At 39.2% G+C, this 21,635-nt stretch overlaps 1 protein-coding gene across 3 annotated transcripts in view; it reads left to right on the top strand.

Moving 5' to 3' along the window:
• The window catches only part of stat5a (signal transducer and activator of transcription 5a), a 101,838-nt gene that overhangs the window by 39,291 nt on the left and 40,912 nt on the right, over positions 1–21,635 (top strand). For 2 of the 3 annotated variants that reach the window (XM_034190509.1, XM_034190508.1), the window contains 2 exons: positions 10,968–11,105; positions 11,291–11,447. In XM_034190509.1, coding sequence (XP_034046400.1) covers positions 10,978–11,105; positions 11,291–11,447 — 285 coding nt within the window. In that variant the 5' untranslated portion in view covers positions 10,968–10,977. Of the gene's footprint in view, positions 1–10,966; positions 11,106–11,290; positions 11,448–21,635 lie in introns of those variants that run through there. The other variant, XM_034190510.1, reaches the window with a different exon arrangement.

Raw genomic sequence — 21,635 nt, 5'->3', positions numbered from 1 at the left:
GGAAAATAAAATAAAAACTAGCTGTATAATTAGTGAATATCACTGGGTTGATATAAATAATACATAACAGGGGACGCAATACAGAAGCCCACGATTAAATAGCCTGGGTTAAATAAAAAGAAAAAATGTCACAGGATTCGAACTTGCATGCTCTGACTCTGATGGAAACTTTACCACTGTGCTACAATCACTGTCTTGTAACAGGAGCGTGAAATGGCTAAAATCAACAAGCATATAAATGTATTTTCTAAAAAAAACCCACACGCACAGATGTGTTGAGGGGGGGGACACACGCAGACATGTGGTGGGGGGAGCCGACACTGGCACACCGCATGTGCACTCGGCAACCTCGCAGTCTTGGAGCACTGAGACAGATTTCATATCCACCTCGACAGTGACTGTTTTCGTGATGATAATGTGAATGGCCACACATTTTCTGAGTGCCATGCGAGTGGTGTTAGATGTTCGCACGTGTCACCTGGAATTTGTCCAACACCTGTCACGAGAGGGTTTGATGGGCTTGCACAGCACACACTGTCTTTTACCTGCTGGTGTGCACAAATAGTTGTAGCAACAGGGGTACGAGGCGTTGGAAGCAGCTACGATTTTACGCATTTTGCATACGATTCTTGCTTCATGCACATTTTATTCACAAATCAACCAAATTCGCACGATGTGTGAAAGGGCCCTTATATGCGCCTTTGAATAAAATTATTAACTTAAACTAGACAAAACTGATTTTAGCTTTGATTTTTTTTTTTTTCCCCTTTTTGTCTTTCAGCCTTAAGTAGGTTTATTATCACCTGTGTCATCCATGCCCTGCACTAGTTCGACCTCATGAAGACACTTAAAGTCTACAGGATTAACAGTTCAACTCCATACTGTACTGTAACATTTTCCACGTGAATTTCTCAGATGACTGCCACTTTCATTCTGTCACCTCTGTGACCTACGCAGAAGGGTGTTATGTTTACTAAACTGTGAAGTGTTTTATTCATTTATTTTTTGCATTATGCTTAAAATTACATTTTGGAAAAACACATATAATAATATAATAATACGATTGTGCTTAAAATTACATAATGGAAAAATACATATATACTATAGAGAGTCTAATGAAATAAATAAAATGTTTGGCAAACTAAATTGAAACCATTCTAACTGTAACTAACAGTGGTGTTGATATGTAACACAGCTGACCTGTGAGTGTTGTTTCACCTGTCCAGCAGATATCCAGCATAAATTTGATGTGAAATATGTACGCATTTTATCCTGAGTTCTTCCAAACAGGATCTGTACTCAGTTATCTTTAATTGTGTCTGTTGTTGTGTTTCTGCTACAATTTTCTGACTTTCTTTTTCTGGGGGGGGTCAGTTGCAAATAAAATACTGCATTTTTGGCTCCATGATGCTAAACTCTAGCATATACAGCATAGTAGTGCTGTGCGAGTGTCTGACACCTGATTCAATCATCACCTGTGATGATTGTTTTAAACCATGGGGGTCAAAATCCTAATTTTTTTTTGTTTGTTTGTTTTTTTTCAATATTTATTTCATTCATTTAAAAGAAAAAACAGAAAAGCAGAAATGAATATATTACAAGACATTGAATGAAAAGGAGCAGAGGGAAGAACAAGTCTTATATTTTCTGCCCCTTTTTACAATACAATCTTTCAATTTTATCATTATTCAACATTATTTAACAGATTACATTTTTTTTACTTTGTCACATACCACTGACTTATTTCATAATTTTAGCCATTATTTAAAATATTACATTTTTAACAGGTTACATTTTAGACTTAAAACATTTTAGACATTATTAACAGATTACATTTTAGACTTTGTCACAACCCACTGACTTATTTCATAGTTTCATACTTACTTAATACATCTAGTTTAATGTGTTTTTTAAATAATTTAAGTGACCTTGATTCTTTGATTTCTTTGTTGAGGTTGTTCCATAATTTTACACCATTCACAGCAATACTCCGTTCCTTTACTTTGGTTCTGAATCTTGATTTTTTTTAAAGACTTCTATTCCTTTCAAATTATAACTACTTACTCTTTTTTCAAACATATTTTGAATGTTTATTGGTAAGGTATTTTTATTAGCTTGGTGCATTGTTTGTAATATTTTCAAATCAACTAAATCATGAAATTTAAGTACCCTATACTTACTGAATAATGGATTAAATGGATCTCTAAAACGACTATTGCTAATCATTTTTAAAGCTCTTTTCTGCAGAATAAATAATGGTTGTGTATTAATTTTACATGTTGATCCCCAGATTTCTACACAATAAGTTAAATATGGGACAATCAATGAATAAACCATAACTAACGAAAATTTTACTTTATGCAAAACAGCAGTGGCTTTCGCTATTTTTCCTTTTATGTAATTTATGTGTGACTTCCATGTAAGATCTTCATCAATCATGACTCCTAGAAATTTCGTTTCTTTTACCCTTTGTATGTCCATTCATCTATTTTTAATGACACATAATTTTTTTTCCACTCTGTCATTAAACAATATGAAATTTGTCTTATTAAGATTTAGTGACAATCTGTTTATATCAAACCAATGTTTAACTTTTTCCAACTCTGTATTTATCACTTGTACTACTTCCTGTATATCTTATCCAGAGTAAAATAATGTTGTATCATCAGCAAATAATATGCTGCCAAGTACTTTAGATACATTCACAAAGTCATTGATATACAAAATAAACAGTTTGGATCCAAGTACCGACCCTTGTGGTACTTCATAAATAATGTTACACAATTCTGATTTAGTATTAATTATCTGAACAAACTGTTTTCCATTTTCTAAGTAGCTTTTTACCCACTGATGTGCAATACCTCTAATTCCATATTGTTGTAACTTGTGAAGCAATCTTGAGTGGTCGATAACATCAAAAGCTTTTTTCATATCAATAAAAATACTTACAAAATAATCCTTATTATCTATTGTTGTTGATATATTTAGCTGTCGAATGTTTTGTTCTGAATCCATACTGAGCATTATTTAAAATATGTTTCTCAATGAATTTGTCCAACCTTGTCACACAAATTGTTTCCAGACAAGGTGAATTTTGATAATATAGGTGATATAAGAATTTGAAACATTTATTGGGATACTGATGCAGTGGTGCAGAAGAAAATCGGTTTTAAATAAATAGTAAAACCATGTGAAAAGGGACTGCAGGGCATTTCCCTGCTGAAAGGAAAATTAGGCAAGATTTTTATTTTTTACTGTTCTACTTCACACATAGTGCGAAGTTTGGTTGAATACGGCAAAACAGCGTGAAACAGTTCAAATTAGCTCACCATGAAACATCGAGCTGACGGGCAGGCATGCACGATCCCGGTGCGAGGGTTTGTGCGTGCAACAGTGTCTTTCGAGCAGGAACACAGTGCGAGGTGCACCACATCGTGCCACTTATGTGGAATAAGTAAAACATAAAAAACAGCTGGTACCTGTGGAACCACAATGCGCCACTTATGTTGAATAAAACATAAAAACCAGCAGGTACTTGAGGAACCACATCTCGCTGCTTATGTGGAATAAAAAAAAAATAAAAACGGGATTCGTACCTGCACTATACTCATTGCCAGCCCGAAACTTTACCACTGAGCGATGGTCACTGCTCTGTAAATGGTGCGGGGAAAATGCCTGAAATCAACAAAGAGATGGACATATTTTTTAAAAAACAAAACCATACACCATAAAAAACACAGCATTTTATATTGAATCCCTCTTATCAAGCGGGCAATACAAATATGATCTGTCTGTTTCTCTGTAAATGACCCATGGTCACAGACATACAGTGATGAAATGATATGAATGAGAAGCAGTTCGCTCTTATGTCCACATGTGCTGGTGCGTCCAGCCGGCCCGTGTGCATGTCCTGCCCGGCACACGTGTCTTGTGGACAGCGTGCCAGAACTTACACCACGTCATATGGAACAGAGCTCATGTGGATGACGTGAAAGTCAGATCGCCTGCTGTGTGTTGCGATCTGACGGTCCGTTTCAGCCTGAGGGCAGCCTGTCAATTGGCTGCAGCGAGGGAGTGCACACATGCTGCAGCCCACAGCATATATTGCTACAGCGATGTATGTTTTTATTTATGTCCACGTGATGACAGCAAGCAGACACACATGTGTCACAGTGGCAGTTGTTAGTCCATTGCTGTCCAAACACAGTACATGTTGTCCAGCTGGAATGTCCAGAACGACAGATCTCCACAGCCACTTCTGTCAGTGGCCACACCTCCTGTCAGTTCAGCACACACACCAAAGCCACACTCATCACCTGGAATTTGGCTGACACCTGCCATGAGAGGGATTGATAGGTTTGCACAGCACACACTTTGTCTTTCAGCTGCTGGTGTGTGCAAATAGTTGTAGCAACAGGTGTACGGGGCATTTGAGACAGGGATGATTTTACACGTTTTACACACAATTCCTGCTTCATGCACACTTTGTGCGCACTTTGACCAAACTTTGCAGTGGTTCCCTTGCATTTTCAGTTTTCCAGATATAATTTTTTTTTTTTTTTTTTAGGAAACAAAGGACTGTAGGGTGTAATGTGAGTCACACTGTAATTAAAAGAATAATTAAACATTTATCTTACTTTTGTTTGTCATTTCACACCTTGTGTCAACTGGCAACATGCATGCGAGAAATGGTGTGTAAAAATGTATGTGTGTGGGAGGTACACAAATAAATATTTACAGCGAGTCACATGGAAGTGCCTTTAGAATGTCTGAACACATTTTGTTTCCTTTTAAATTGCATATTCTGGGAAAAGCAAGTGTGAACCTGTTTAAGTGTTCAGTTTAGTGTCCCATTCAGTGATCAGATGTGTTTTCAGTGCTCCATATTCCTCAGAGCCAGAGGTCAGAGGTCAGTGCTCCGGGGTAACAGTCTCTGCAAAATCAAAGATTCAAGACACACTTGTGTGAATTACAGTAGATATGTTTGTGGGCCAGTAGGTGCACATGCATGTGGACACAGCCGTTGAACATGCCTTACCATGGATACAAACATACCAACACGGGCAAACATTTTGTTTTTCTTGTCAGCAGATGAGATCAGTAGTTTGTTTCAAGATTTTACAGCCTTTTATTTGATATATTGTGCCACTGGCTCATTGTTCCAATAGTCAGATGACTGAAGGTCACATCTTCAAGTCATGGGATCCCATTCAAATAAGAGCCAGTTTTGAGAAGTTACATTGCGATTGTGTTCATGTTGTACACCCGTGACAATGTGCAGAGCGCAAGTTCACAGGCAGACAGAAAGAACATCTAAACTTTTACTTTCTGCTTTTTCTATTTTTAGACATATACAGTAGTGTTCAGAATAATAGTAGTGCTATGTGACTAAAAAGATGAATCCAGGTTTTGCGTATATTTCTTATTGTTACATGGGAAACAAGGTACCAGTAGATTCAGTAGATTCTCACAAATCCAACAAGACCAAGCATTCATGATATGCACACTCTTAAGGTTATGAAATTGGGCTATTAGTAAAAAAAAGTAGAAAAGGGGGTGTTCACAATAATAGTAGTGTGGCATTCGGTCAGTGAGTCCGTCAATTTTGTGGAACAAACAAATAGTGTGTCCCCTATTTAAGGATGAAGCCAGCACCTGTTGAACATGCTTTTCTCTTTGAAAGCCTGAGGAAAATGGGACGTTCAAGACATTGTTCAGAAGAACAGCATAGTTTGATTAAAAAGTTGATTGGAGAGGGGAAAACTTATACGCAGGTGCAAAAAAATATAGGCTGTTCATCTACAATGATCTCCAATGCTTTAAAATGGACAAAAATACCAGAGACGCGTGGAAGAAAATGGAAAACAACCATCAAAATGGATAGAAGAATAACCAGAATGGCAAAGGCTCACCCTTTAATAAGCTCCAGGATGATCAAAGACAGTCTGGAGTTACCTGTAAGTGCTGTGACAGTTAGAAGATGCCTGTGTGCAAGAATCCCCCGCAAAGTCCCTCTGTTAAATAAAAGACGTGCAGAAGAGGTTACAATTTGCCAAAGAACACATCAACTGCCCTAAAGAGAAATGGAGGAATATTTTGTGGACTGATGAGAGTAAAACTGTTCTTTTTGGTTCCAAGGGCCACAGACAGTTTGTGAGACAACCCCCAAACTCTGAATTCAAGCCACAGTTCACAGTGAAGACAGTGAAGCATGGTGGTGCAAGCATCATGATATGCGCATGTTTCTCCTACTATGGTGTTGGGCCTATATATCGCATACCAGGTATCATGGATCAGTTTGGATATGCCCAAATACTTGAAGAGGTCATGTTGCCTTATGCTGAAGAGGACATGCCCTTGAAATGGGTGTTTCAACAAGACAATGACCCCAAGCACACTAGTAAATGGCAAAATCTTGGTTCCAAACCAACAAAATGAATGCCTCGCAGATGTGAAGAAATCATGAAAAACTGTGGTTATACAACTAAATACTAGTTTAGTAATTCACAAGATTGCTAAAAAGCAGTTTGAACATAATAGTTTTGAGTTTGTAGCGTCAACAGCAGATGATACTATTATTGTGGACACCCCCTTTTCTACTTTTTTTTTTTACCAATAGCCCAATTTCATAGCCTTAAGAGTGTGCATATCATGAATGCTTGGTTTTGTTGGATTTTTAAGAATCTATTGAATCTACTGGTACCTTGTGTCCCATGTAACAATAAGAAATATACTCAAAGCCTGGATTAATCTTTTTAGTCACATAGCACTACTATTATTCTGAACACTACTGTACATACAGATGCAAAGAAGAAGTACTGATGCTAGAAATGTTCACACCTCTCCATAGAAACACATGCACATTTCCCATGTACACTCATAATAGTCAGTGTTTTACTGACAGTGACTGTGCTACTTTTGAGAAGGGTGAGTGGGTGTTTTGACTAGAAACACGCTGCAGTGACCCTGCAAAAAGCTGATTTCAACTCTTGACACCTTTGGAGTAAAAACACAACCAGTCCAACCACGATACCAGTGTCATCTGCGGCAGTTCCACTCCATCAGACGTTCACTTTTGGAGAAGCTATAGTGTGTCAGTCAATTCACAACATGACTTCCAAAAAAAATTAAAACCAGGGATTCTGCCCCCTACAAGCCATGAAAGTGAAAGTGCTATAATTGTGTGAAATGTGCACCCCCCCCCCCCCCATCTTCACCTTGTGTCAGCTCTTTTCATTTTCTTTATTAAGTCACTCACTTCCTCCTTATTTTGACCTCAGCTTGCCCACTCGGTCTTTCTGTTGAGGCCCAGGCATTAGGAAGCGCAAGTGGGTTTTAATGCTCCATCACCACATCATATAAGCTTGTCACAGTAATTTACAAATATTATTTTGATTTGCCATGTTGTCATGATAAGAAAGTAATTATAAGTACATGTAGTCAATGTTATGCTGATGATGTACAGCTGTGTATATGTTTCCCCTTTCTGCTGTTGAGTTCTATAAGCAAGTTGTCAAACTCAATTAATGACACAAATTGTTAAAATGCTTAGTTGTTTTGAACAACTGGACTGAAATAAGAGGTCAGTTATTGGCCAGAGAAATCTGGCGCTACACTCAGTCTTGACACAAGGAATAGTTTATTAAATTTTGAGAAAGCTGCAGATCTGGCATCATGCTTTAGGAATATTTTTATGTTATTTCTCATTGATTTCTGTTATTTATACTTAAACAGAGGCCTGTTGGGCCTTTGCAGTGGTTGGTGCTCTCTGCCCTATAGTCTCTTTCACATTCTCACCTTATGACATCACAAAGATGGAGAAAATAATTATTGTAATAATTATTGTCTTGGCAGAGACATCAGTTCTGCTTCTATCCTACACGATATCCACACATCAACTAATTAAAAGTGTGCTGTATTTTAGATTTTATGGGTACAGGTGACAAATCAAAGGGAAAGACTTAGCCTAATAATTGGTTGGTGCACTCAAGAGATCCTTTGGTTCTGTTTTGCTGGTGGGTCTTTTTTTCTGGAATGGATTGGATCCATTTGTCCCCTGAGAGGGAAAGATTATTTCAAGTAGTTCTGAGTGATGTCCTTTATCCTATGATAGAACATTTCTATCCTGGTGGGAGTGGTTTCTTCCAGGATGGTGATGTCCTCACCCGTAGGGCATGACGGCTCACTCAACAGTGTGATGAGTTTGAAAATTATGTGAGTCATATTCTATGGCTGTTGCAGTTAAAGCTGCAACAATTAGTCTATTAATTGATGAGTAAAGTAATTGACAACGGTTTTGGTCATCGATTAAATCATTTTGAGTCATTGAAAAAAAATCCAAATTCTTTGACTTCAGCTTCTTAAATGCGAATGTTTTCTGATTTATTTTATGAGCTGCTTTACTTGTATCTGGCTGTAAACTGAATATCTTTGGGCTGTGGACGAAACAAGACATTTGAACGTGCAGAAACACCACAGCCCCCCCCCCCCCCCCCCCCCCCCAAAAGCATGCTTATTTTCAAACTTGCACACTACAAAATAATACAGAATAATGCATATTGTGTATTGAACACATTTGCCTTAGTGAAGAATCCATTTTGGGGTGAGTCCACTCGAGTGAGCAATATTGTGGGTGAACATACAAATAGCTGAGGTTTGCAAACGTAACACCATTTGTCAATGTTAAAAGCAGTTTCAGGGCCTGAGTTTGGCTCTGTAATTTTGTGTTTGAAAACTTGGCGTTAATGTGCTCAAATCTGATTCAAAGTCATTCCCCCTGTGAGCTGCTTTTGGTGTGCACTTCTGTATTTTCACTCAATCCTCTTCTTCTTCTTCTTCTTCTTTTGGCTGCTCTTGTTAGGGATCACCACAGCAGATCAATCATTTCCATCTCACCCTGTCCTCTGAATCTTCCTCTGTCACACCAACCACCTGCATGTCCTCCTTCAGCACATCCATAAACCTCTTCTTTGGCCTCCCTCTTCTCCTCCTGCCTAGTGTCTCCATCCTCAGCATCCTTCTCCCGATATACCCTGGTTTCCTCCTCTGCACATGTCCAAACCATCTCAATCTCACCTCTCTGACTTTGTCTCCAAACCGTCCCACCTGAGCTCTGATATGTTAATTCCTAATCCTGTCCATTCTCATCACTCCCAAAGAGAATCTCAACATCTTCAGCTCTGCCACCTGTCTTTTTGTTAGTGCCACTGTCTCTAAGCTGTACAACATAGCAGGTCTCACTACTGTTTTGTAAACTTTCCCCTTCACTCTTGCAAATATTCTTCAGTCACAAATCACTGCCACCTTTCTCCACCCACTCCACCCTGCCTGCACTCTCTTTTTCACCTCTCTAACACACTCTCCATTACTTTGGACACTTGACCACAAGTATTTAAACTCATCTACTTTCACCACTTCTACTCCTTGTAGAAGTGAGCTCCGTCTCATTCACACCCATGTACTCAATCTTGCTCCTACTGACTTTCATTCCCCTGCTGTCCAGAGCATATCTCCTCCTCTCCAGGCTAGACTCAACCTGCTCTCTACTGTCACTCCAGATCACAATGATAAATGGACTGCATTGATATAGCACTTTTCCATCTGCATCAGACACTCAAAGCACATTACAAATAATGACTCACATTCACCCCGATGTCAGAGTGCTGCCATACAAGGTACTCACTACACACCGGGAGCAACTAGGGCAGTGGTGTCCAAAGTATTCCAGAAAGGGCCGAGAGCGTGCAGGTTTTCCTTGCAGCCATTGACTTCAGCAGGTGATTTGAGTGATGAACTCATCCCACCTGCTCAAAGTGATGATAATAAGTGAATCACCTGCTGAAGTCAGTGGCTGCAAGGAAAACCTGCACGCTCTCGGCCCTTTCTGGAAAACTTTGGACACCACTGAACTAGGGGATTAAGGACCTTGCCCAAGGGCCCTTAGTGATTTTCTGCTCAGGATCCTCTGGTCTCAAGCCCAACACTTTAACCATTACACCAGGGTTGGGCAATCTTGTGCCATGAAGGGCTGAAACACTGCAGGTTTTTCTTACTACCAATCACCTCAGCAGGTGATTTCATTGCTCATCAGCAATCCACCTGCTGAGGTGATTGGTTGCAACAAAAACCTGCAGTATCTCAGCCCTCGCTGCCCACCCCTGCACGAGACCATCACCTCCCCACAATGTCACCTGCAAACATCATAGTCCATGGAGACTCCTGTCTGAGCTCATCAGTCAGCCTGTCCATCATCATTGTGAACAAGAAAGGACTCATAGCTGATCCTTGGTGTAATCCCACCTCCACCTTGATTGTATCAATCATTCCTACTGGGCATCTCACTGCTGTCACACCATCCTTGTATTTTGACTCAATAATCTTCATTAATTTATGATTGCCTATTTTTAATGAATTTATTGAAACGAAAGATCCACTGCCTAAAAAAAAAATAATAAAATTAAATGTGACATTTATCATGTCTCTATGTAATAGAAATATAAAGTCCTGTGCTCGTCTGTCCAACACGGCCCCCGTGTGCTAACCACGTATAGAAGCTGACAGCAGTCAGTGCCACTGTCTACGGTCAGGACCATGGACAGGAGCCACTGAATTTCATTTTGTGCTTACCGTCATTAACACATGCAAAATGCTCATTTACATATTGCTGTCTATGTGGCATTGCCACCCACCTACTGTCATTTGTGCACTTCTTCTTAGTAAATCGGCCACAGATTGTTCACCAACCTAGCGTGCAAGACTTTGGAATGCCCACACAGTTTATCACTCGTCATATGGGATCATAGTAAATTGAGCCCTTTATCTCACTTTTTCCTTTAATTTGTCACCAGTATCTGGGTGATTGTTTTAGTGGTTGAAGTACCTCTACAGCCTACAAGGTGGCGCTCTGTTTTGAAGTGTTTATAAGCAGAGACAGCTTTGTGAAAGGGTCCAATGTGCTTTTCTCACAGGGTGGTGAAGATGTCAGTGTGGATCCAGGCCCAGCAGCTGCAGGGCGATGCTCTGCACCAGATGCAGTCTCTTTACGGTCAGCACTTCCCCATTGAAGTGCGACATTATCTGTCTCAGTGGATAGAGAGCCAGCTCTGGTGAGTTTCTCTGCAATTTCCATCCATTTTCATTGTGTGTGCACCTGTAAATTCACAGGTGTACGTGTTGTGTGTGTGTGTGTGTGTGTGTGTGTGTGTGTGTGTGTGTGTGTGTGTGTGTGTGTGTGTGTGTGTGTGTGTGTGTGTGTGTGTGTGTGTTTGTTTGTTTGTTTGTGTTTTGATAGGGATGCTATAGATGTGGAGAACCCACAGGAGGAGTTCAAGGCTAAACGCCTGCTGGACAGTTTGATCCAGGAGCTACAGAACAGAGCTGAGCACCAGGTGGGAGAGGACGGCTTCCTACTCAAAATCAAATTGGGACACTACGCCAACCAGCTCAAGGTAAGAGACTTTTTGAAATGAAAACGAGATTATTTAAAATATGTACTTTTTCACACATCTATAAGAGGTCAAGAAGCTAGAAACCCCGGACGACAATAATAATAACAATAATAATAAAAATTACATTAAGCACAGATATTAAAAAATGCAGAACTGTGCAAAACAAGAAAGAAAATAAGCAGAAATAGAAACAATGATCGAAAGGTGAGACACCAGTAATATGCGTAAACACCCTGTAAATATATCCATAAATTTAAATCGAATTGGATGACCAGTATGTAGATTAGGGTTTGATTCTAACTGTGTGTCTCAGGGCACCTGTCTGTGTTCTTGGACACAGCACTTCCTCTGCTTTGTCCCAGTCCACCCGGCTCTAAATGAGTATTCTCGCCTTTGCAGGGAGAGTAGCCTGTGATGGACTGATAGTATCTGGGGATAAGAATCAGTCCAGTAGGCCTGAGAGCCTATGTAGGACTTGCTCCTTCTTTTTACAGATAATTTGGTTTGCAGATAATTGGGAGTCCATGTTGTTTTCTCCTGCAGGCCTCCCATCTTGTGCACCAGCATGGACTCACAAAATCTCCCAAAATTTCCTGTATAATTTCCTGTATTGTCAATTGTGTTGGTAGTATGGCCCAAGCAGAGGGTCACCCCTTTGAGTCTGGTCTGCTTGAGGTGTCTTCCTCAAATCATTAGGGAGAGTTTTTCGTTACCACTATCGCCTGCGTGTTTGCTCTAGGGGTTGGTAAGGTTAGACCTTACTTGTGTGAAGCGCCTTGAGACAGCTTTGTTGTGATTGGGCGCTATATAAATGAAAATAAATTAAACAAAATAAAATTTTTATTAATATGTACTGTATGTCGTAGGCATGAACGAGCAAAGTTCTTCAGCAGCTCACTATGTCATTTAGGTCCTTCAGACTTTTTTTTGGGTAAATGCTTCAGGGGAGCATTAGCATGGCCAAAACCTTTCAGCTTCCAGATCCCCACCTTTTTAAGCATTTTTCTTTTTTTTGTTTTTCAGCTTGTGGGGGGGGGGGGGGGGGGTGCTCCACCCCACAGACCCTCTGAATTACAGCCCTCTTAACCCCCTGCCACTTTAAGCATTTTTTTTAATGTAGATCTAAATTAATATTCAAAGTTTTCAGCTAGCTGACAGTAGGGCTGTAGAATATGGCCAAATTATCGTATCTCAATGTTGTCATATCAGTATGATATACGATATGACTATGATTTCACACAAAGCACAGCAACAGTGAAAATTAAATATTCTTAAACGAAACAGTAATAATACCACACTCATTTTCACTCAGCATAAGAGTAGGATACTGTGCCCTCCAAAAGTATTGGAACACTTGGTATTTCACACATTGTACTTTGTTTATGCAATTTCAAATACAAGAAATACAAAATATATAAATCAAATCAATTTTATTTATATAGCGCCAAATCACAACAAACAGTTGCCCCAAGGCGCTTTATATTATAAGGCAAAAGCCATACAATAATTACAGAAAACCCCCAACGGTCAAAACGACCCCCTGTGAGCAAGCACTTGGCGACAGTGGGAAGGAAAAACTCCCTTTTAACAGGAAGAAACCTCCAGCAGAACCAGGCTCAGGGAGGGGCAGTCTTCTGCTGGGACTGGTTGGGGCTGAGGGGAGAGAATCAGGAAAAAGACATGCTGTGGAAGAGAGCAGAGATCAATCACTAATGATTAAATGCAGAGTGGTGCATACAGAGCAAAAAGAGGAGAGGAGCCTGAAAGCTGAAGGCTCTGCCTCCCATTCTACTCTTAAAAACCCTAGGAACTACAAGTAAGCCTGCAGTCTGAGAGGGAAGCGCTCTATTGGGGTGATATGGTACTATGAGGTCCCTAAGATAAGATGGCACCTGATTATTACCTTTTATTATTACTATTATTATTATTACCTGATTATTCAAAACCTTATAAGTAAGAAGAAGAATTTTAAATTCTATTCTAGAATTAACAGGAAGCCAATGAAGAGAGGCCAATATGGGTGAAATATGCTCTCTCCTTCTAGTCCCCGTCAGTACTCTAGCTGCAGCATTTTGAATTAACTGAAGGCTTTTCAGGGATTTTTTAGGACAACCTGATAATAATGAATTACAATAGTCCAGCCTAGAGGAAATAAATGCATGAATTAGTTTTTCAGCATCACTCTGAGACAAGACCTTTCTAATTTTAGAGATATTGCGCAAATGCAAAAAAGCAGTCCTACATATTTGCTTAATATGCGCATTGAAGAACATATCCTGATCAAAAATGACTCCAAGATTTCTCACAGTATTACTGGAGGTCAGGGTAATGCCATCCAGAGTAAGGATCTGGTTAGACACCATGTTTCTAAGATTTGTGGGGCCTTCAGTTTTATCTGAATTTAAAAGCAGGAAATTAGAGGTCATCCATGTCTTTATGTCTGAAAGACATTCCTGCAGTTTAACTAATTGGTGTGTGTCCTCTGGCTTCATGGATAGATAAAGCTGGGTATCATCTGCGTAAGAGTGAAAATTTAATCAATGCTTTCTAATAATACTGCCTAAGGGAAGCATGTCTAAAGTGAATAAAATTGGTCCTAGCACAAAACCTTGTGGAACTCCATAATTAACCTTAGTCCATGAAGAAGACTCGCCATTTACATGAACAAATTGTAATCTATTAGATAAATATGATTCAAACCACTGCAGCACAGTGCCTTTAATACCTATGGCATGCTCTAATCTCTGTAATAAAATTTTATGGTCAGCAGTATCAAAAGCTGCACTGAGGTCTAACAGGATGAGCACAGAGATGAGTCCACTGTCTGAGGCCATAAGAAGATCATTTGTAACCTTCACTAATGCTGTTTCTGTACTATGATGAATTCTGAAACCTGACTGAAACTCTTCAAATAGACCATTCCTCTGCAGATGATCAGTTAGCTGAAATTAAAGCAGAAATGCTACTTTTAACAACCTGGACCTCATTTCTACAACCCCTGGCAAAAATTATGGAATCACCGGCCTCGGAGGATGTTCATTCAGTTGTTTAATTTTGTAGAAAAAAAGCAGATCACAAACATGACACAAAACTAAAGTCATTTCAAATGGCAACTTTCTGGCTTTAAGAAACACTATAAGAAATCAAGAAAAAAGATTGTGGCAGTCAGTAACTGTTACTTTTTTAGACCAAGCAGAGGAAAAAAATATGGAATCACTCAATTCTGAGGAAAAAACTATGGAATCACCCTATAAATTTTCATCCCCAAAACTAACACCTGCATCAAATCACATCTGCTCGTTGATATTGACCCTATGCCATGACATTGACCCTATGTGTCTTTTTGCAAGGAATGTTATCACAGTTTTTGCTCTATGGCAAGATGCATTATCATCTTGAAAAATGATTTCATCATCCCCAAACATCCTTTCAATTGTCCAAAATATCAACGTAAACTTGTGCATTTATTGATGATGTAATGACAGCCATCTCCCCAGTGCCTTTACCTGACATGCAGCCCCATATCATCAATGACTGTGGAAATTTACATGTTCTCTTCAGGCAGTCATCTTTATAAATCCCATTGGAACGGCACCAAACAAAAGTTCCAGCATCATCATCTTGCCCAATGCAGATTTGAGATTCATCACTGAATCTGACTTTCATCCAGTCATCCACAGTCCACGATTGCTTTTCCTTAGCCCATTGTAACCTTGTTTTTTTCTGTTTAGGTGTTAATGATGGCTTTCGTTTAGCTTTTCTGTATGTAAATCCCATTTCCTTTAGGCGGTTTCTTACAGTTCGGTGACAGACGTTGACTCCAGTTTCCTCCCATTCGTTCCTCATTTGTTTTGTTGTGCATTTTTCGATTTTTGAGACATATTGCTTTAAGTTTTCTGTCTTGACGCTTTGATGTCTTCCTTGGTCTACCAGTATGTTTGCCTTTAACAACCTTCCCATGTTGTTTGTATTTGGTCCAGAGTTTAGACACAGTGACTGAACAACCAACATCTTTTGCAACATTGCGTGATGATTTACCCTCTTTTAAGAGTTTGATAATCCTCTCCTTTGTTTCAATTGACATCTCTCGTGTTGGAGCCATGATTCATGTCAGTCCACTTGGTGCAACAGCTCTCCAAGGTGTGATCACTCCTTTTTAGATGCAGACCAACGAGCAGATCTGATTTGATGCAGGTGTTAGTTTTGGGGATGAAAATTTACAGGGTGATTCCATAATTTATTCCTCAGAATTGAGTGATTCCATATTTTTTTCCTCTGCTTGGTCTAAAAAAGTAACCGTTACTGACTGCCACAATCTTTTTTTCTTGATTTCTTATAGTGTTTCTTAAAGCCAGAAAGTTGCCATTTGAAATGACTTTAGTTTTGTGTCATGTCTGTGATCTGCTTTTTTCTACAAAATTAAACAACTGAATGAACATCCTCTGAGGCCGGTGATTCCATAATTTTTACCAGGGGTTGTAGCATAAAATATAGTCGTTTAATCACCAGTATAACTTTGGTGTCATTATTAGTCCGTGGTTCAAATGACGTGTTCAGTTGAAATCTGAGGCAAACATTTTTCTTCTTCTACTAAGGTGGATTACAACTCTTTGTGGTACACAGCACCAACTACTGGACAGGAGGAACCTAGAAGTTACTGTGATTCATTGATTTCAAAATGCAGCTCTTTTCTTGGGAGTCCAGTGCAAACCTGTCCTCCATTTTAGCTCCATCCATGCCAGGAAGTGTTCAACATTTGACATTTCTTGTTTGACTGTGGACTCAGAATTGGGCATTTCTTGTTTCATTGTGAACTTGCCATTGAGTTCCTGCGAGATTCCATGGGATCTTGTCTGTTAATCCAGGAATTGTCAGTCCAGGAAGTGTTTGACATTTGACATTTTCAGTTTCACTGTGGACTCAAAATTTTGCACTTTCTGTTTGGGACTCCCTGTACCATGAGCGAGCTTCATGGCGTTGCGCTTATATAAGCAACAGAATAAGTTTGGGTTTTTTTTCGGTCTGGATTTAAAAGATTCTACTGAATCTGGCGAACATAAAATGACGAAAATGCAAAATACAAAATTTGCTCTATTCCCAGATTCTTCGATTGTAGCCACAGAAAAATGTCAATAGCTGATATGTGTGTGTGTGTGTGTGTGTGTGTGTGTGTGTGTGTGTGTGTGTGTGTGTGTGTGTGTGTGTGTGTGTGTGTGTGTGTGTGTGTGTCCAGGTGTCTTGGTGGCTTTCCTCACTCTTCTCCTTCTTGCATAGTCACTCAGTTTTTGAGCTCTGTCGACTCTGTACAGATTTACCATAGAGTGTCATACTGTTGGTATTCTACATATGCAACCCACCATATTGGCTTTGATATTTTTATTTAATTTATATCACGTTGTAGAGATTTTCTTTGAGTTTGAGTTTAATATAGAGAAGCCAGAATTATTTTTTGTGTTCAAATTCACATAAACAAATTCCAGTTCCAGACCTTTCAAGGTCACCCAGCATCAAGTCCAAGAGGGTGAATACTTTTGCAAGTCACTGTCACAACTTGAAAAGTCTCATAACAAATCAGAAATAATTAAATACAAATCATACATAATTTAAAACAAAAAACATTGACATTTGGAGCATTTACTCTATTTGCTCAAAAAAAATGTTTTTATAGTTGTTGGATTTGTTTATTTGTGTTTTTTATGTTTATTTTTTTTTTTCAACATTGTGTGGGTATTGGTCTGTAAGTATCTTGGATTTATGTGGTGATGTACTTAAGAAGGGGGTAGGAGTTTATAAGAGTTGACTTCTATCTACTCCTTTTTCAGCATTGTTTCTTGGTTGACATATTTTTCTTGTGGATTATTTTCATTATTTTTTCCTTTGTTTGAAATACATTCATTCATTCAGACAAATTAAAAAGTACTATCTCACATTAAGCTTGTTCTTCAAACATACAGTAAATGCATGATCTCTCAACCCTTGATAGGTTCTGTCGAGAATAAAGAAAATGTTTGCCAGTTCACATTTAAAAATGTATTAATGGATCAAATATAGGTGTTTATTTTTGTTTGTTTTTTAAAAGTGTTTTTTGTTGTTAATTTTGTCAATGGTTTTTCTGTCAGAATTAGTCATGTGCTACACAGTATAAAATAAAAACAAGAAAATACTTACTTTTTGGACAGACCTCGTACAAAAATAAACGGACCTTTTTATTTTTTTCAAAAACTATATGGATTTGAATCACGTGCGATTACATCAGCCAAGCTTGAAACTTCGTGCGCATGTGTGCGTTTTTTCACGCCTGTCGGTTGCGTCATTCGCCTGTGGGCAGGCTTTGAGTGAGCACTGGTCCAGCCCCCTCGTCGGATTTTTATTGTCATTTTATTGACGTGCGGAGGATTTCGCGCATCGGGACGGAGCCGCTCATGGCGCACAACAAAAAAAAACACCTCCGTGTTGGAAACCATTCGGAAGATTCAGACGGCTTTCGATGGCTTTTCAGTCGAGTGAGTATCCGAGAAATTGTGTAACAGCTGGACATGCCACAACATGTCCTGTGAGACTTCCAACACGGAGGTGTTTTTTTGTTGCGCGCCATGAGCGGTTCTGTGCTGATGCGCGAAATCCTCCGCACGTCTTTCATTACAAAATCTCCTGTAACAGTGGAATGTGCCACAAAAGTGCTATGTCCAGCTCTCTTGCCATTTCTGTGGTAGTCACACGATGTCCCGGATAAACACAGCGTTCAGTTTAGAAATGATCTGGTCGTTTCAGCCTGTCGATGGCCGCTCGGTGCGCCACGCGCCCTCCACCGCTGTGGGCCGTCTTTAAAAAGGTTTTAACACTCCTTAATCCGTGTGACGCCGACAGAATCTTCACCGAAAGCCATCTGAATCTTTCGAATGGTTTCCAACTGGCTGTCTCTAACAGTTTCTGAAAAAAATTTCATGGAGCAAAGTGGCAGTCGCTCTGCCATTTCACTGACAATAAAAATCCGACGAGGGGGCTGGACCAGTACTCACTCAAAGCCTGCCCACAGCCGAATGACGCAACCGACAGGCGTGAAAAAACGCACACATGCGCACGAAGTTTCAAGCTTGGCTGATGTAATCGCACGTGATTCAAATCCATATAGTTTTTGAAAAAAATAAAAAGGTCCATTACTTTTTGAACAGACCTCGTATGTTTCAGAGAGAACTGGGGGTTTAACAGGAATTAAATGGATTTTAACAGGTTTAAATGGATTGACCTTCCTCATCTTCATCAATAATCATCTGAACAGCCAAACTTGCTGTAGAAATTGTAAGAAGTGGAAAACACTGATCAAAAAAACAACAATAATAATAATAATAATCAGTTGCACACAAATGTAGCATCAAGCGAATGATGTTATACCACTTATTCTATTTCTGGGGTCAGGAAGAGTGACGTTTCTCTCACATTGTGCAAATTCAGATTATAGGGAAATCGCATTCGCTGCCACCACTCACACACTTCCCGTCATGTCAAAACATTGATGAACAGAGAAGTGAAAATGAAAATGAACAACACTGAAAGGAAACTGTCAGTGTAACAAAAAAATAAACAAATATTAAACAAAAACATTTGCAATAAGCATTGCTAAACATGAGTTGTCTCATTAAAATCTATTTCAGCATCAAAGTTTTATTTTTCAATTTATGTTTTGTGTTTCATTGCCATATTTTATTTTCCATGCCACTGATCTGCTTCTGTAACATCCTGGCTTTGAGGTCCTTATCTGACAGTCTGAATGAGAAGTTGCGAGTCAGGGTAGCAGGGCCAAAAAGGATAATAAGGCATTAAATTATTCTGCATTCAGTTGTTGTTTGTTATTGCAGGCAGTTCATTTCAGGAATGTGTTTTGACAGTCTGAAAGCACCTTGTGACCCCAAGACCTTACAAAACCGTTTTTTTTTTGTTTGTTTGTTTTTATGAAGCCCACCATGTACACAGACTATGTAGGAACATGTTGCAGCTGCCATGAGGAAAGCAAGAGGACGATCTACATAGGATCCTTAGTAACCAGCCACATGTGCTATTTACAATCGCACACCCGGCATGCAGACCCATCTTCTGTTTGTTCTTGACCCTTGCTGAAGGCAAACAGGAAAAACGGGGCCAAGAGGGTCTGGCTGCTTTGCAAAACATCAAAGATGAAACGTCCCAAATTCCTGCAACTCTAATTCATTTATTTGTGTGAACATACACATACAACATGGTAGATATGTGTTTTTTGAAGTATGGCATATGGTGTTTGTGTTGTATTTCCTATGCCCTTGTGATCCTCTTCTCCTTTGTATGGTCGTATCCTCTTCCACAAACATCTGTTATATAAGGCCCTGTCCATTCTACGGTGTTTCATGCACAATTATTGGCTGCATACATTAGCTGTTTCCTCTTCATTCTTTGGCAGATTTTATTTGTACATCACAACGATCTTTTCTCGTGATCGTTCAGCCTTGTTTTCATGACCCAGTTACCCGTTACTGACCAAGCTGCTCATTTATACAAAAGTTTGGAAACTCTTGGACTTTTACCCATTTTAACATTTTGATGACATCAAATTTACAGAAAAACAGAATTTAGCAATAAAAATTTTTTATTTATGAAGTACTTTAACAGAAGAAAAATCAATAAAGTGTTGAACATAGTTCCAGAGCAACATTAAAAACAAACGTCTCATATCACAAAGTAAAGATTAATACCACAAAACAGTTAAAATGTACAATAAGCCAAAAATAAATAAATATAATGTTAAAAACCATAAAACAAGTAGAAAATAGAAAAACAATAGAAAATAAATAGGTTTAAGATGATTCTTAAGTCAGTGGAAATTGCCTTTCTAATCCCAACACATAGGCTGTTCGCAAAGTCGCAGCACAGCAAGAAAAAGCTCTAAAGCCTGCTGACTTCTTTTTAACCCTTGGGACACAGTGCAAGTCCACAACCAGCATCTGGAGGGCACAAGGAGGCACATAAGGCTTTTTGTCAGAAATGTGTTCAGAGTGAAAACAAAGCTCTACAACATATTATAAACTACGGTGTCATTCTGAATATGACATTGAGGTTTTTTTTTCTTGGAAATACACCTGAAAAAATTGGGACGTCTTATATTAAGGGTCGAGATTACTCGTCAGTACTTGCACAACAATAGGTGCCACCAAATATTGATGAAACAATTGTACTCCTCACAAGTGAACTAACTTTCTGTGGCAGCAGATTGAACAGACTGTAAATGTTGCAACACAGCATTATGTCTTTGCTTGTTATAGTTGCGACTGTTTGATGTATGGATTTGTGCTGAGTGACACAAATCTAACAGAAGAAGTATGCTCCACAGCAAAGAAAAAAAAAATAAGGTCATGCTCCACAGCATAAAACATGTGGTTTTGAAATGTAGACTTTCTTGTTGCGAGGATGCTGTATTACGAATCTGCCGCTGTGCTTTTGAAAGTTGGAAAGTACTGTCACAGTTTGAAGTGCAAAGTGGTTTGTGTTAAGGTTTAGGGGGAATTATTAAAAACACAACATAAAACTGATGAAAAATGAAGTACTTTATTCAGAAATACTGTATGTGTCACTGAGTGTGAATCCACAGTCAGTCATGTTTAGGACATGAAATGTTGCAATGACTGAATCATCATACCTAAAGGTTCGCTCAGCTTGCTAAGTTCAGTCAACTTAAAATTTGAAGCACTAACTGTTCAGATCAGAGCAAAGAATCAAGTACTGCATCATGCGCTACGTGTTTTTTCCCCCATCACTCCAATTTATTAATTATTTACTTATTTATTTGCATTGTGTTTCCCCTCGCATGGATATTGTATCGGGTTTGGGAATATGTTCAATCGGTCTGCATGTGTTTTATGGATTTGGAAAAGGCTTAAAACCAGGTCCCCTGAGATGTCTTGTAGGAGGTGCTTGTAGGGATTATGTTGTAGGACAGCGGTGTCCAAAGCATTCCACAAAGGGCCAAGAGGGTGCAGGTTTTTCTTGCAGCCACTGACTTCAGTAGGTGATTTCAAAAACCTGCACCCTCTCAGCCCTTTCTGCAATACTTGGACACCACTGCTGTGGGACCAAAAGGATTTTGGGTTAATGAAGACCACAGACTCATCATGCCTGGGTTTGTAGTATCCAGGGTTGATCTAGAGATGCTGGTGCATAGGT

This window comes from Thalassophryne amazonica, chromosome 16 (assembly GCF_902500255.1).
Source record: "Thalassophryne amazonica chromosome 16, fThaAma1.1, whole genome shotgun sequence".
NCBI lineage: Eukaryota > Metazoa > Chordata > Actinopteri > Batrachoidiformes > Batrachoididae > Thalassophryne > Thalassophryne amazonica.
Note: the sequence above shows the minus strand (reverse complement) of the source record. Positions and strands in the feature narration are given on the sequence as shown.